Source organism: Anabas testudineus, chromosome 14 (assembly GCF_900324465.2).
Source record: "Anabas testudineus chromosome 14, fAnaTes1.2, whole genome shotgun sequence".
Lineage (NCBI taxonomy): Eukaryota > Metazoa > Chordata > Actinopteri > Anabantiformes > Anabantidae > Anabas > Anabas testudineus.
The window spans coordinates 3,774,024-3,786,740 of NC_046623.1; the positions used below are offsets into that span (position 1 = coordinate 3,774,024).

Below are 12,717 nucleotides of genomic sequence, written 5' to 3' on the forward strand. Positions count from 1 at the left end.
TGCCATCTCCATTGCCATAATGCCACAACACTAGAATAAATATATGTGTAGAAGGGGGAGGTGTAATTAAAGGCCTTGAAAAGTAGTATTATTGACTAGACAGAAATATGTGTCAAGGCACAAAAACGGTGTCCTTGTTCTTCAACCTGCATTCTCTCAGGAACAAAGTGGGGGGCTAAGGATCCTTATGTATCTTAATTGTTTTAAATGCCTTTTTTAAAACATTCTTTCTGAATGAAGCTGCCAATACATTTGATTTCACATCTTTCTTACAATGAAGTTAAAATCAATATGTTCTTCTCTGCCTGCACTTACAAAGTCTTCTCCAAGCAGACTTCTGAGGGCTATGCCAAAGAAAATCAATGGTTTTTGAAATGTTGGAAAGCTGACAGCATCAACCCTTGAATATAATAGGAGGACATTGGGGCAGACTGTTATATTTAAATTCATCATCTTTATTTGGCCATATGTGGAAACACCTTTTGATCACATCATTACAAGAGCTGATCCTGCCAGATACAGCTGGAGACCCGTTCATACAATTCTCCTTGGAGGTGTGTGATACTGACAAAAAATTATATCTGGATATTTTCCTGCATTTTATCAATAACAATGAATAGATAATATTGACAAAAGCAGTTTGAAATCATCTTAACTGACTGAAATGGCATGTCTTTTGTGATAAAATTACACAGTTTGTCTCGCTAAGTTGTCTTATTTTTGTGCAGAGTGATTTGCTAAAGTTTGTGTGTGTTTTTTGATGCTACCTTGGCTAAACCACTAAAGCTTCTCATTTTCTTCATTTTCTGTGCTGTGGTTAGTTTGTAATGGTGAAACAAATTATTGTTGTATCTTCTACGTGGGGCATTCGACAAATAAAATTAACAATGTGGATTGTAAGCCTGGTGACTTCTGTATTTTTTCTCCCAACACTGTTCAGCACTTCAGCTATTCCATGGTAGCACACTACATGCACTCTCAGTGAATATACAGTATGCAGCAGTCTATTCTACTGAGCTACACAATGCAGTGTAGACTTTCAATGCATGTTTTTGTTTTTTGCAAAGTGAAGGACAAATTTCATAATATCATCTTGCACATCATTAAAACAACAATAAGGATGATATTATAGGCAGTACATATCACACGTGCCTAATTCAGCACCACTTTGAACGTCAATAGTCCAAACAAAATATCAATCAACAAATTAGCAATAAATTGACTAATTATTGAGTACTATGAATAGAGTATTAATCAGTCAACCTAGTAGCACTTTGTTAAACACAACCTCCACCCACCACCTACACACGCTCATGGCTCCAATGCCCCAGTGTATTCCAGCGTCACATATCCAAGGCTGCTGTAAGTGTGACAGATGGGTGTGAAGCTGGTGCTTATAATTATGTAACTGATGGATGCAGCTAAAATCGTTAATAAAACTCTTGGCAATCGACCGTCTATCTCCTCACTCTCTGGTGGTCAACAGCTAGCAGTCTGCTGTCCATTCCAGGCATGTTTTAGGCATGACATGACAAAGGTAGTGCAATAGTGCAACCTGATGCAATATGTATGACAGGAAGCAAGAACTACAAACTGGTTCAGCATATTTTCCATGTGTTAAAGGAGAGGATTTGTCAGGTAACTCTGCCCCAGGGAAAACTGTCACTTTAGTAATAGTAAATCCTTTTATTGAACAAAACTAATTAATCACAAAAACTGACGAAAAAATTAACAGGTATTTTACGAACTGTTTCACTAAAATGTTGCCAAACAGTCAGGCTCTATGTCAGGTTCTTTAGTCTGAGCAGTGAAGCGTTTTGACCTAAGAAGTACATTTACCATGACCTAAATTCCAGATTACTTCACCAGGATGACTGAAAATCTTCACAGACATATTTATTATAAAAAGTCAAATATTCTAAATATCTAATCTCTGAATTAAAAAAGAAATCCAAAATGTACAATCCTGCTATTCCAAATACACTTTATAGCTTTTGTAAAAATTAAAAATGTTTAACATTTATTGCAATTTATCATTTGAAAATAAATGACAAATTCTTAACATTTCAATTCTTACTAAACACTCAAAGGAACCATCGTACAATGGAGCAACTATTTGTGTCAGTTCTGCACCTCCATCCCAATACTAGGCTTCTCTCCCAGTTACACCCATGTGGTATTATGCAGTTATATACCCAGTGCCAATCTGTACAGTTTATGCATTAGGTGAATCTGTTGTTTTTATACTGTATAACAAATTAGAGAGTAAAATTATTCAGAGGAACAACAGAACAAGCAGTGAGCTCCATATGGTATTGTGAATGAAGAAGTCATTACAGACTTCTAAAGGTAAAATCCGAGTCTAGCAGATATTGCAAATGTACTAATTTACACAGCATTGCTTTTGTGCTTTTCACCATATTATCACAGGCAGTCAATCATGTAATAGACTCCTGTAAACCTGCTAAAGCAAGAAGATGAGGTGTTGTTACTGAAGTTAAAAACACAAGTCAGTCTAGGCTGTAGGCATATTGGTAAACTGCATTAGAAAAGATATTTGTGGGGTTGGACATAAGCCTAATCAAAACTAATAATAATGGGGAAAATGGGGCAGTGGGTAACAAAGACAACATTTTAAATCAGTCCTGATCAGTAGCAGCATGCTAAGGTTAGGGACCCCTTTCAAGTGAAATAGGTGAAACATAGTAAAGGTTTTTAGAGAAGAACACTCTTAATAATTTAAAAATTATTGTGTTTTAACAGGTCACTTCTCAGACCTCTCTCAATATAAATCGGTCTCCAATGCAATTTCTTCAAAAAGATACATACTACATGCTACATACTTTGATGACAAATGGCCAAACCACTTTGCGTCTTTGTCATTTTTTTGTTCAACTTAAAGTGAGCAAGATGAACTGATAGACATTGAGCATTTTTGAACATTTAAAAAAAAAAAAAGGTCCATGGTCGTTTGGGTATTGTAGTATATTTCTAGTACACTACACTGATACACTAATAATCTCATAATTTTATTTACATTACCTTAAGTTATTTTTTTTTAATCAAAGCGACTTACGAGGTACAAGGCAAGGAGGTCTTGCCTAAGAAAGACTTCCTTACCTTAGAGCTGATGTAGATCTAATAGAACGTGCCACTCACTTAAAATGAGATATTTAGTAGTGTGGGGCAAATTCTCTGCAGCTGACCTAAACTGACATAGACGGGGCAGCAGAGTACAGAGTAAATTAAAGTGCATTAAAATGAATCTCTAATAATGTTGATTATCAAAACCTAAAATAAACTGTACACAACAACACTTAAGGCTAAATTTGGATTATCTAACCAACTTATTTCATACTCTGGGTAAGTCCTGAAATGTTTTGTACTAATTAGAGCAAAGTCCACTTGTAATGACTAAACTTCAAGACACTTAAGAAAAGCTTGGGTAATGAGTCATGAAAAGCATGCATCAATCCAAACAAAATGAACCCACTAAAAGTGCAAAGCCAAACAACCCAGTACTCAAAATGACAATATACTGTACAACATCTCCCTAAAGGAACTTGAGTATCTCAAGAGCCTCATCATGGACACTTCAGCCTTGTAACAATAAAGGAGAAATGCAAAGCTAAGATATCAGCATGCACATGAAAAGCAGGCATGGGAGCAGCACTGCTCCAGCACTGTGGTGACAGATAGAGAGCATTAGCATATACCTCAAGGGGTGTGACCTCATCAGAATTTAACTTTACCTAGACAGAAAGAGAGCCACTGGTGCTGTGGTATGTTTCTGCACAGTTCTTTCATTACATCACAAATTGTTTTGTCAAAACAAAAGAACCAAACAGTACAATTGTCACAGAGCACATCTAAATAACAGAATCAAGAGAACCTTGAAATATTAACTAAGTATTTCAGACGTGAATGGCAAAACTAAAGTGTAATTGTAATGAAAATGATACTGAAAAACACAGAATAAACAGAAAGCCAATTATATCATTTATGGAGTTAGTGAAATGCAAGAAAAGCTCTAACAAGGTTCATCCATAACTGAAGATTAAAGACAAATCTAGTATGGATGCAATTCTGAGATTGTCTTTCTGATACACTATTTACAACTTTAAAATGCTATTGAGTAAATTCAATACCCAGTTATTAGAGAGGAACAAACAAGACAGGGAAGATTTGACAGATCTGTAAAATGTGCTGCTTGTTTATCCTTAAACTAAAGATTTCAAATTGTATCAACTGTGGATCTGTGCTGCTTTAATTAATAAACTTAACTCATTAGTCAACTGATAGAAAAATCAAAGTGGTGGGCTTGTTTTCAGATGAATGTAAGTAAAAAATTTAATTCAGATTAAATAAGTGGATTTTTAATTACATATTAAATGCTATTTAGCTCAAAACACCACAAGGGCTCCTGTAGTGTACTACAGCACATCAACAGTAAGAATTGCAATTCAATATTGCCATCTCCTTTCACTTTCCTGTGAGATGATATTGCATTAATAAGTTCTACCACATTCTTACCAAACATTCCAGGGTGTACATTTGCAATCACACACAAAGACACACGTACACACGTATACAGTAATTTGATTTTCTCTAGGTTTACTGGCACTTTACATCTTTATTACTCAGTAAACCACTCTGTGAGAAACCTGTTTTGAAAAACACACTCTTTTCTATTCAGACACCTGAACTCAAAGTGCGTAGGAAGTCAATTTTTTTTTCAACTATACATATTATACATTAAACTATTAATCTGCACAGTACAGCCGCAGTATTCCAATTTCAGTTAATGCCTTCAATAAGTAAGTTGAGTGATATTTTTTTCTTCACATATATCTATAGTCATATTTCTAAACAATGAAAAGAATTATTTAGGAGGGAAAGGCATTGCACATGTTTGTTGGACCTCCAGAATATATAATCTGGGTTTTGTTGAGCAACATTGAATATAAAGATTTCTTGTTTGTTTATGATTCTTCACAGGTTATCTGTTCAAGATATTTAGTGTAAAATGAAAACCAATACAAATCACCACATAAATCAAATTAGTGTTTTAAACCATCATCTATTTTTGAAATAACTACCTTTTTGCCTCTACCTCTCTGCAACCAATGTGGTATTTCTGCTTATTAGGTTAATGTAAGGCTTTGCTGTGCGGCTAAAGTGCTGAGGTGGACGGGGGTCAGCATGGGAAAAATGTCAGGCTGGTCATGACTGAAAGGTGTCAGAACACGGTGCATCGATCTTGCTGCATATGGAGCTGTGTAGCTGCAGACTGGTCATCATATCTATTTCTGTGGCTGATCACTATACCTCTCAAGAGGTGGAAAAGTTTAAAGTGGCTTTCCAGTTTTCGCTGTATTCTGCATAAAGCTGAGGTAGCCCTGTCTTTGAAATATGTTTCAGTCCCATCCTGGGACTTAATACCTGGAGTCAGTCCCTTTCACAAGCTTTCCATCAGGCACAGCCTGCCTGCACGTATTTGCAACAGATATATTGCTGCCGTTTATAGGAAACATTTACAAAAAATAAAAAATAAAAAAAATCACAACTGCGTGTGCTCTCTTCACCACAGTTTGTTGTCTCGTGGATGTTTGACTCTCGTTAGTCACTCATTGGTAAATTTCATAACAATATCTTTATGTGTCAGTTAGATAAGGAAGAAAAGATAGATTTATCGTTGGAACCTATCACGTCAACCGACACGTTTGTTTTTCTTTGTATGTTGTTCAAATTTAACTAGGAAAGGAATTGAAAAAGTGAAAAGGCTGAAAGTCTGTAAAAAGGCAAACTGAATTTCAACAAAAAAAATAAACTTTTAATTTACTGCATGTAAGTTGACCTTGCAGAATCAAGAGCTTTTCATTTTAAAAGTTTTCTAAGCTGCCATTTAAATAGACCCTTAAACTGAATAGCAGACAGACAAAGACAACATCAACGGAAAGAACAACAGAACAGAAGTCAAATGTAACAAGCAGAAAAAAAAAATGCCAGAGCCCGTGACTGCTAGATTAATAGACTAATTCAGAACAAAAACAAACACATGGCAAGTGCACTGTACATATCTTTGAGATGGTCCACACCAGCCAACAAGACACTGAGACATATAAGAAAGCACAAATCCAGCCATGTTATTCCTGATATTCCCTCAGTCTGCATTCCAAAAAGTAAAAACTATCAGATTTATGCTGAAATACAACAGGTATCAAAGACAAGCTTTCCTGTAAAATTTACAACAGCAATAACTGATGCAAACACACAGCTAAACTATAGACCTGAGCCAATAGGTTCTCAGGTAACTGTATACAAATTTAAAAAGTTATGTGACTCATGCTATAACCCTCAGAGACACCAAATAAACCCATACTGGAGATATTAGAATGTGTTGATCAGTCCTCTCGTCAACATCATTAAAACACTGTAAGAGGAAAGAATGGTTCTAAATCTACACTAAAGAACACTGTTGAGCTGTTTTTGGAGAATCATGAAGGGCCAACACATTACGATACTTCTCGTTGTCACCCCACTATTTCTTTATAATGATGACTTACAATGTAGTTGTAAGTAGAAAAAAAGGGGGCTTGCTCATGTAAGTTATAATTCACTTACTATATTGTTGGAAGGCGGCCTGTGCCAGTTTTGCATTCCAAGGAAAATGGATAGCCAGGGCACAATAAATTACTCCATCTCTGAATAAACTGTTGTAACATGGATCAAATTACTTTTTCACTCTGAAGCATACAAAAGCACGCCACAAATTACAACTGTAGCTGAACATCGCTCATCTGGTGTACGGCTTTGCTGGAAAACTCTTATGAAAACAAATCAGCAGTGCACACAACAACGGCCTCTCAGTGACACAGATGTAATCTCTGGCTGTGGTGCCACATTTAAAGCTACATCTGTGAACTCAAGCTCACACAACACCGAAACATGCAGGCAGCAGCCAAAATGCTGGGCTGTCCCAGTCAACAAGGCACTCAGTTGCACATATATAATAAACATTATTACAAAGCTTAAGGATTTTCAAGGAAACTGTCGTGCAAAAACTTTACCCACATGCACTCAAAACTATGGAGAGCTAAAAGCACTTACCTCTAGAGCCTCCAGGGACACGAACCCTGTGATGGAGAAACCATCAATGATGTCCTCTTCAGCAGAAGTAGATTCCTTTCGCTTTCTTCGCGGGGGTCGGGGGCGGGATGAGGAAGCCTCCCGGTCGCCCCCCTGCTCTGAGTCAGAGGAGAAGTGAAAGACGGAGCCTTTAACATGGTTGTTCCTTATCCCATTTGATCTCCTCTCCCGATCTCTCTCTGACCTTGACTTCCTCTTCTTCCGAAGGCCACTAGATCGAGGGACATCCATGTCCTTCATAGGAAACATCCAGATAAATGCTCCTCTTATGGAGAATCAAACTTTTCAAGGGCCAAATACCAGGACTGCTCAACCTCCACTTGTGTATAAAATCCCTCAAGAAGCAGCTCCGCAATATCCAAACAAATTTGATCAATATATTAGATCCAGGGTAACCATGTAATATCCAACATGTGAAATCTTTTACAAAAAACGCAATACTGCATCAAGTTAGTGAACCGAGTTAGGTTCCCAGCAAAGATCCCCAAAGGCAGTCCATCAATTCCTATGACAAGGATGTAAAGTGATCTATTAAATACGTTATCACCAAGCTGTCAATTCCACCAAAGTAGGAGCTTTTCAAGTTAAAGCAAATGTCTGCTCACAGAGCATGTCCCGCCATGGTGAGTTGGGCATGTGATGCCACATCTTTCTTCTCCAAGAACTGCCTCTCTTGTCCAAGGTCAGCAAACTCTCCCTCCTGCAAGATAAAGACAGAGAGAGGGAGAGCACACATTTGCAACATGTTCACTCAGCAAGTTCAACTGTGCATTTAGTCAATGAGCCATTTCCCAAAAGGTGTGCATACTATACTGAAGGTTCTTGTCATTCTACGTAATGCATAATGATTCCTTTACCACGATTGGCTACAGTCTAATCTTACAAAAATACTGTGCTTATTTACACAGCCGGGGAATCTAAGCCCTAATGTGATGGTTATGTTTGGTTATTGTATGCTTTCTAAAGCTTTTGCCAATCTTGTAATCGGCACTGTGTTTCTAATGGCTAATTTATGATAAACCTGCATTTTTACTTGATTTACTTGCTAGTTTGTGTCTTTCAACATGAATCTGCCCTTTTTGTAGCTTGGTCATATGTGCTGTACAGTCTATGACAGATTTAGCATTGCTCAACACACTATAACAACAATTAAGTTTGTTTGCTAATTGCATGAATTTAAATAAGAAACTTGTATTAAGGTACATTTAAGTGGCCACATTTTCACCTTCCAAGATGACAAAATAAATGAAGATTCCTTATTTTATTGTGTAAAATTGTCACTATAAAACATTGGCTTAGTAACTTAAAGGCTTCTGAGTTGCCCACATATAATAGGCCATTGATTAAATATTAGAGTAGTGATTTGAAAGCTCTCAATAACAAATCTGTTGTTGACATCCATCTTAGTACAAATGAACAAACTCATCATGACAACCCTCCTCAATTCACCATTAATTTCTTTCAAAATATCACATTGGACTTAATACCTTACTCTCATATTCCACACCTATAAAAAAACTATACTTCTCATTTCATGAATGAAAGCAGGTCTAACTGAACATTGACAGGTCATTGAGGTTTTTAGGTTAAGAAATTAAATGCAATCTCAACACAAAGTCCTCCTGCAGCTAACTATAGAGCTTAACAGGTCATACCTTTACTGTCTGAAGGCATGTGGCTGCTTTATGATATTAGGATGAAACATTCAACAGCTTGCAGTCTTATTCTGGATCAGTCTCAAGGCATAGCCTAGAGTCTAGGCCTAAAGCCACTGAAAGTCACTAGCACTGTAGTGTATAACACATATGGCTTTGCTATGTTTGCAGAATATCAATTATCATCCATTACGTCACAGAAATGGCATTCCATGTAGAAGAAAATTTAACCAACAAACTGTAGGCTTTTCTTTAAGCTTTCCCTGAAGAACAATGCCTAAAAACAGTGATGGGCATTTTAACCAGAGGGGAATCACACCTTAACTGCATCACCACACAAACCAAAACCAATCTACCACAGTCACCCACCATCATCAACTTTACATTGTCTCCTTGGACACAGGTTGTCATTATGTAGCTCATCTGGATTCTGAAACACACATTCAATTTCCAAAATGCTCTGCTACACAACACAAAGTGGCCTGTTTTAAACATGTACAAATGTAACCACTGCAAAAATGGCTTGTGATCAAATACATACATAACAAAGGCACATCCAAGCAGCAAGCATGTCAACATTTAAGTATGCAGCAGTCATTCACAAATATCCATTCCATGCAGATGTTCTGCCCTGTAGCAACCCAAAAGGCAAATCCACCTCTACTGTAAGAGCCCTAAACGCTTTTTTCCAGTACCCATGCCTTTAACCTGATTGCCCCATGCCAGCACTCATCTAATGACACATTTACACTGGACAAATAGCTCCCAAAACATCGCTTATCTAAAGAAAACTGCTCTCGCACTCGCCCTGGCTCTTGTAGCTCAGTAAAAGACTCTTTCCCTTGTCTTCGCTCACAGTCCCTTTTTGTCTGCCTGCGCTGTCAGGAGAGATCTCAGGCTCTGTAATCCAGTGCAGCCCACAGCAGCAGCGGTGGACTGGCACTGCCTCCTGCTCCGGCTCTCCAAGCTTCATTTTCCCACTATAAGACACACAACAAAAGCAAGCCTCTGGTTTTTTTTTTTTTTTTTTTATGCTCCAAGACACGTCATGCAAAACCAAGAAATGCAAACCCTTGCGAGTGGGGGAGGGACCGTCCGGACAAGTTGCAGGCCTTCGGTCACTAAAAAGAACAGATAAAGCACAAGAAGGTTTGGAGCTGACAAAATAAATCCCGCAGAGGGAAACCAGGGGCTGTCTCCTCCTCCTCTCCCCACATCCGAGCTTCAGGATCCCGGAGAACGGGGGACCGGGGCGCAGTGATACGGCGATGCCGCAGTGCCGCTTTCCAGGCGTCGCGCTTCCTCCTCGGCGCAAATAGTGCTGTGTCTTGACATTCGGAAAGCTGCGAGTTCTCCGCACACCGTGGAGCCGTGAACACATCTCCGCGTCAAATCCAGTTGACGTCCACTTGTTGTCTTCGGTTTGACTTCTGTTTTTACTTTCTTACTGTTGTACGCTGTGTCAGAATTGTTGCGAATATTAAAAAAAAAAAAAAAAAGGGATAGCGACAAGTTACACGTGAGAATTTATAAGGATGACGGTGGATGAATGAAAATAATATGTTTGAGCGGTGGTGGGTCTTCACCTGGTGTCTATTAGATCAGACAAACTGTTCAGAGACGGATAAAATTAATGGTCTAATTACTGAAAACACCGAACTGAAAAGTGTGCTAATAACACCTGCTGAACAAGCTACGTCGTCATGCACTAATTAGTTAATTAATATTTGTAAGGCAAAAGGTGATGAGTTAGCCATAAGAATTGTATTTATACACCTTTAAACACACTAACCCATTGTTTTGGTTTACTATGACAGCCTGGTGTCCCCCAAATAATTAAATTAAACATGCATGACTGAAAAGCTCTACTCTGTACAGTATGCTATGCTAGCTCGGTGTCACGTTATCATTTAACTCATTAAACTTTAGCTTCAGGGACTTTAGCCAACTAGCTCATTTTCCCATTCAACAAACACCAGCAGAGACGTGTGACCTTATGTTAGCAAATAATAAAAGACGAGATAAACATGGTCATTTTAGTGTAGTCGTTTGCTTTTTACCTTGGAGCGCTGCTAATCACACAGGGACCTGCACCTGGGGGTCACGGGGTCACGCCTTCGTGCTGCCTTCACTGTCACTGTTCAGTAAACATATCGATGCTATTCGTAAAGCGTTTGACATTTGAGGAGACACGTTCCCACAAAGATACAGAACTGCTGCATCGTTTATTCTACTCATACTGTACTGCCAGTGAGAGGGAAACATGATTATGTGCAGCTGTTCAGAAATCCATACAATGCACCATTTGCCAGGAATGAATTCGCACTCGCTGTGAAGCTGAGGGCTTTTAAAAAATAAAAACTGTGGACACCTTGTCTTATTTTTCTTTTTCACTCAGATTTTATAGATAAATTAATGCATCAAAAGCAATTATTGGATAATCACAGCCATCACTTACAGCCCTGAGTGATGTAGTTTCTCATTATGAACAGCATAGGTGTTGTCATTTGTACTGAGTCAGTGCTTTGTAGATATCACTACATTACACATATTGATTTCTGTGTCCATAAATGACCACGGATGAGCATTATTAGTATACTGGTATGCTAGTAGTATCTATGAATATGAATTATTGGTGGTTGTGTATTGCCATAGCCTCACAATTTTAAAATGACGGTGAAAAATGACGGTGTTACACCTCAAGAACAGGAGTCAGAGATTATTTCAGTGTGGCAGTGAACTGGTCCTCTGCAAACACGGGACCATGGGTGGGCTGTGTATTTTTAGCCTGGTTTAATGATGCAGAGGCTGAGTGGTGTGGCTCAGAGCTTGCTAAAGTGCCTCAGTTCCCAGTGCCTGCTGGAACAGGGACCCCACTGGCCTGTAAGAATAATGCCAGGGGATGCACATGCACTTGACCCTGCCTTATCGTCCAAGAGGAGTGTCCTCGTGACAAAGTGGCAAGGCGGGGGACAGATGACAGCAAGGTGGTTAATTCAGCTCTCCCAGCCTCCGCTCATTAGGTGGGGAAGACAAATGGGCTACACTACCCTCCCCTCTGCCTTGCCATATTCAGCTTTAATTACACCTTTGCCCTAACTTTCCCTGCTTTCACACATTCATTCATTGTCACAAAACAGTCTGGATCTGGGCATCTCTTTGAAAATGAGTGTGAGGGGTATTTCTGGCATCAAGAGAAATATACGATTTCTCACATATTTTTGGTAGCAGTGTTCTTGCATTACGCAGGTCATGTATGCATATAAATAGCCTAACAGAATAGCTCCTAACACAATGATAGGGTTAGAGCTAATCCCTTCCAAATATAACTGAACCACTGACCCCCACCTGAGACCAGACGAGAAAAAAAATCAGTTGCTTTCAGCAATAAAAACCAAAAACTAGATAAAGGCCAACTAAAGAACAGGAAGGGATGTTTCTTGAAATAAATGACAACATTTTAGAAAACACACTCTGTGTACCTAACATTTTCCATTAGCTCAACAAATCCCACCAGGCTTTTATTCATTCTAAAGACTGAAGATTTGATTTTTATGGTGCAGGTATTTTCCGCAAGCCATGTAAGCCTGAAAAGAGCCCATAATAGGATGAAGCCCTTGGGAGAAGTCAATCACAGGCCAACTGGTGTTACCTTGGAAAGAAATAAAATACCTGTGTCCTCTTACGGTACTTATGTATCTTTAATAGCCCAGTCAATGTAATGCGTCACTCCCTCTTTTCTTCTTCAGGGTTTAACTCAGGGAGCAGGTGATGGCAATTAGAGATTTGGATTCACACAGTAGAAATATACATATTCCTCATCACCGGCCGTTACTATCTTTTACATTATGTATTATTATTGTTAGTGTTCATCTTCATCATTATTATCTCTCTGAGGAAGGGGAATCTTGTG

General features: G+C 38.5%; 1 protein-coding gene across 1 annotated transcript in view; it reads right to left on the reverse strand.

The window, feature by feature from the left end:
• Positions 1-9,756, reverse strand: part of auts2a (activator of transcription and developmental regulator AUTS2 a) — a 271,187-nt gene extending 261,431 nt beyond the window's left edge. Inside the window, exons 1-2 of the mRNA XM_026371485.2 lie at positions 8,805-9,756; positions 7,111-7,849 (exon numbers count right to left, since the gene is read on the reverse strand). Of these exons, the coding sequence (XP_026227270.1) occupies positions 7,111-7,398 (288 nt within the window). The 5' untranslated portion in view covers positions 7,399-7,849; positions 8,805-9,756. The remainder of the gene's footprint in view (positions 1-7,110; positions 7,850-8,804) is intronic.
• Between the last annotated feature and the right edge of the window lie 2,961 nt (positions 9,757-12,717).